General features: G+C 43.4%; 1 protein-coding gene across 2 annotated transcripts; it reads right to left on the reverse strand.

Moving 5' to 3' along the window:
- Nucleotides 1–302: 302 nt before the first annotated feature.
- On the reverse strand, nt 303–4,918 carry zc4h2 (zinc finger, C4H2 domain containing). Of its 2 annotated transcripts, none has more exons than XM_080526587.1 (5): nt 4,820–4,918; nt 3,337–3,508; nt 1,569–1,741; nt 1,187–1,349; nt 303–1,055 (listed from the first exon to the last, which is right to left on the reverse strand). In XM_080526587.1, exons 1-5 carry the CDS (start codon nt 4,870–4,872, stop codon nt 942–944), a joined length of 675 nt encoding a protein of 224 aa, XP_080382713.1. In that variant the 5' UTR covers nt 4,873–4,918; the 3' UTR covers nt 303–941. The 2 variants fall into 2 exon arrangements, with proteins under 2 accessions (XP_080382713.1, XP_080382712.1); XM_080526586.1 differs by having other exon boundaries at nt 1,166–1,349.

Raw genomic sequence — 4,918 nt, forward strand, 5'->3', positions numbered from 1 at the left:
ATTGGGGGAGCTACTGAGGCATATTCCCAAACCCTCCGACGCTCCCCACAAGATCTGGGAGCAACTACCAGCCAAGGAGAGACAGACACAACAATCAGAGGTTACCCTGGTAACAACATAAGGACTGAGTTAGAGGGACCTAGAACTTTTAAAATATATTATAAAATGGTGAATGCCCTGTGCAGCCTCTTCAAGGTGCTGATTCCTGCAGGATTTACTCAAAAATAGAAAATTGCTTTCTGAATAATAAATGTCATCAAGTGTCAAAGAAGACACATTCCACATACAGTACAAAACAGCTATTTATTTTTGTATCCTTGTATTAAACTTTCACATACAACACTGTTCAAGGCAAATAAGCCTGTTTTCCTTTGTCCAGTTGGTCACTTCTATGTTTGCAGTAAACGTTAAAACAACTCTGTGGGTTATTCATGTTAAGAATGACCCACTTGCTTTGATATCACCACAAATAATTACCAAACAGTCATTACATTTCAGCCATGGAAAACATTTGCATGCATCTCCAAAGAATATTAAATACAAAGTAAATACATTACACGTTATATTTCTAATGCAAAAAAAGGGGCACAATTATTAGAATTTCAATGTTTTTCACGTTTTTTCATTATTATTGCATTTACATGGTCAGAATCTATCAAACCTTAAACAAGGGTTATACAATTACACTCACTGGTAAAAACAAGAATGACATTAACACCAGACGTGGCTTCTATGGTATGTAAATGGGTTATAAAGTACATAATACATGTATATGCTGTGGCTACAAGTAGAAGTTGCCTTTACGCACAGGTCTAGGATCAGCGTACCCTCCTGGTTGTAACCTGAACCATGAGAGGGAGAACACACAGCACTGTGGTTAGGTCAGTGTCTAGAGCCAACCTTTACCCTACACCAACGGACCTATGAGGCTCGTACAGTGACTACTCGTCAGGCTTCCTCTTGGGCTTCTTGGGGTTGCGGGAGCGGCTCTTGGCCTTGCACAGCGGGCAGATGGGAGCGTTACGGTGGATCTGCTGGTGGCATGACAGACACGCCTGGGGAGAGGAGGGACAGCACCATGCTTGGTCAATACTCAGTCCAACAGTAGTAACATTGGAAAATAAATTGTAATTACAGAAAATGGAATGTGTTTGTGTATACGTACCTTCATGGGTGGTGTACATACCTTCATGGGTGGAGGTTGTTGCCTGAAGGTAGCGGTTTGGCGGTTGTCTTGTTTCCGTGAGACTTGGAGCTGCTGAGCTGCAGCCGCTGCCGCCGCAAGGGATTCTGGGATATTGGGCTCATGGGGCTCCTTCTGCCACTCTGCCTTCTGCTTCTCAAAGTAACTGTGGAAACCAGCGACAGAGACAAAGTTAGTTCCCAAAGTAACTGAATTGAGATGAAAGAGAATAGTTAAGCATCAAGTCTCCCAGAAATTCCCCTTTGGGCTGTTAGCAAAGCAAAACTTAAGAGTACAAAGGATAACTTCTACAAACATTGACAGTTTTTGCCACAGAAGCATTTTTTGCCACAGTAGCAGAGTGTGTGTGTACTGAAGTACTAACTCAAGGGAGAGCTTCTCCTCCTCTTCATTGAGGTTGGGCAGCCTGTGTAGTCCCAGAGTCATCCTAAGTGCATCAACATGCTCCTTCAGAGGTTTGTACTCATCGTGCAGCCTCCGTGTCGTCTCCAGCAGCTTGTTCAGATCGTTCTCTGACTGTTTGATGGTGCTCTCCATCTGAGGACAAGAGGATACATCACAGAGATGGTACAAAGTATGAAAACACGGATAGAAAATAAACGGTACATGTGGGAACACGGTACATGTGGGAAAACTAGGGTTAGGGTTAGGTGCTAGGGTGCTACGGTTGGGATTAGGGTTAGGGTTAGACATGCCAGCATGTACCAAGTCGACGTAGCACCTAACCCTAACTCTAGTTGTCCCACATGTACCGTATTCCCACATGTACCGTAACATATATATATATACACTACCGTTCAAAAGTTTGAAATTTCCTTATTTTTGAAAGAAAAGCACTGTTTTTTTCAATGAAGATAACATTAAATTAATCAGAAATACACTCTATACATTGTTAATGTAGAAAATGACTATTCTAGCTGCAAACATCTGTTTTTTAATGGAATATCTACATAGGTGTATAGAGGCCCATTTCCAGCAACCGTCACTCCTGTGTTCTAATGGTACATTGTGTTTGCTAATCGCGTTAAAAAGCTAATGGATGATTAGAAAACACAGACATTGGACAGAGGAAGATTGGAAAAAAGTGTTATGGACAGACAAATCGAAGTTTGAGGTGTTTGGATCACACAGAAGAACATTTGTGAGACGCAAAACAAGTGAAAAGATGCTGGAAGAGTGCCTGACGCCATCTGTCAAGCATGGTGGAGGTAACGTGACGGTCTGGGGCTGCTTTGGTTAACGTGGGAGATACAAGATAACCTTTTACCTTGTACAAGATAAAAGGGATTTTGAATAAGCAAGGCTATCACTCAATTGTGCAACGTCATGCCATACCCTGTGGACAGCGCTTGATTGGAGCCAATTTCCTCCTACAACAGGACAATGACCCAAAGCACACCTCCAAATTATGCAAGAACTATTTAGGGAAGAAGCCAGCAGCTAGTATTCTGTCTGTAATGGAGTGGCCAGCGGAGTCACCAGATCTCAACCCCATTGAGCTGTTGTGGGAGCAGCTTGACCGTATGGTACGCAATCAAGCCAAGCCAACTTGTGGGAGGTGCTTCAGGAAGCGTGGGGTGAAATGTCTTCAGATTACCTCAACAAATTAACAGCTAGAATGCCAAAGGTCTGCAATGCTGTAATTTGCTGCAAAGGGAGCATTCTTTGACGAAAGCAAAGTTTGAAGGACAAAATTATTATTTCAAATAAAAATCATTATTTCTAACCTTGTCAATGTCTTGACTATATTTTCTATTCATTTTGCAACACATTCGATAAATAAAAGTGTGAGTTTTCATGGAAGACATGAAATTGTCTGGGTGACCCCAAACTTTTGAACGGTAGTGTATATATATCTCCAACCTGGCGTAGGAAGTTATTGCTCGTCAGATTACAGGAAATGTACCCCACATCACCACCCATAACATTACCTATACACTAACAAGGTTTTCCAGCACACAGCTTTGATACCTGCTATAGCGCTGTATGTTGGTCTACTGCACTTCTAACAGCATGTTCACCACTGACTGGGCAGTTTGCTTAGGATTCAAAGCTTCTCTCAAAGTGCCTAATTCATACAACTAACTAACTAACGCGATTGCCCAATGTGTATCTATAACGCTGGTACCCACCACGTTTATATCAGCATGGATCAGTCGTAGCTCCTCCACATGGGCCATCTTCTCTTGAAGCAGCAGGTCCATCTCCTGTTTGTACTCCTTCAGGTGCTTCTCCTCAGACTCCAGAGCCTCAAACTCACCCTTCAGACGAGACTTGATCTTCTGCATCTGGACAGTCTTGTTCCTAAAACGAAAAAGGTAGACACTCTTCTATCAGGTCGATCCAATCATGCATCAGAACCTAATGGCCCTTAGGGATGAATTATGTTGCAGTGGTATGCGTATTAGTGCTGTGTTCTGGCTCGCTCTCGCTCTCTCTCTCTCTCCATCCATTTCTCTCTCTCTCTTTTTCTCACTGATAGGGGCCTCCCTCCATCTCTCAGCTCTGAGGATTGTGCTGCTGGGACACAAATATGCTGGTAAGAGTTCAACTGGGAACACCGTCTGGTGGGGCAGAGAGAAGTTTGACTTTAGAAGAACTGCTCAGTGTGTGAAGAGACCGGGAGCCCTAGTAGGGAGCCAGACCACTGTGGTCGACACTCCAGACCGGTCGTAAGTAATATCCCTGTAGAGAAGACTGCTGAGCTGGTTAAACAAGAGGTTATGCATAGTGTGACTTATGTGGTCCCCAGGACCTCACAGTCTTCTCCTGGCAATATTGCAGCGGGAGGAACACCTGGTGCCTCTCAGTGAGGGAGTCTGGAGTGACACTATTGTGTGTGTTCACAATGTCTAGGAGGACACAACCATTGAGCGGCACATTCAGAGAGAGGGGGGACATCCCTCCAGTGGCTTGTTATTATGATTACTCCCTCTGGCAATTAATGCCAGCCACAGAGGAGGTGATAATACAATAATTCTATTATTACTTGAAGACATTTTTCTACTAGCCAGGAAGTGATGAGTGCATGAGTTTTGTACTGGTTACTGGCATTTGTATTCTGTCTATAGACATAGGTTTCAACAAGAAATGTGTTACATTGCTTTTGCATTGCAGAAGACTTTTCACATGTAGCACAAAGCTGGCAGTAGCTGACTGCAGCTGTTGCACTTCTACATGAGGAAGCGATGGCCTGTTAATATTCTGCCAGTCTCAACCGCAGAACATCGAGTCTAACAGTAACACCATACCTTGCAAATGAGCTATGATCTCTAACCTGACAGCTACCTAATCTAAGATGAAACTCTTCACATCTGCTGGTGTTTGTAGATGCACACAGCTGGATGGATGGTGCATGCATGGGCTAATCAAATCGACCATCTCCTAATAACATACATTCGAAATCATTGTAAATGTGTTTTTGCAGTTCCTTCTTCAAGACAATGGGCCTTGCGGGTATCTCGCCACATAGCTAAAGCGAGCTAGCTCCATAACAAAAGCCCAGACGCTAATGTCTGCTGGCTCGCTGCCCACCTCTGCTCTGTTCGCCAAGCAGAACAACAGCTACTAGATATAACCAGATGTGTGTTCTCTTCAAAATGCATTGGGATTTACCGTATTTCCATGATATTTTCTAATTTGCACATTATTTCTTGTTCGTCCCCCATGGTTTTGTCCGTGGATCCCGATATATGAGCTCTATTAACCAAAGGA

This window comes from Nansenia antarctica, assembly GCF_963989245.1.
Source record: "Nansenia antarctica genome assembly, chromosome: 3".
In the NCBI taxonomy this organism is placed as follows: Eukaryota; Metazoa; Chordata; class Actinopteri; order Argentiniformes; family Microstomatidae; genus Nansenia; species Nansenia antarctica.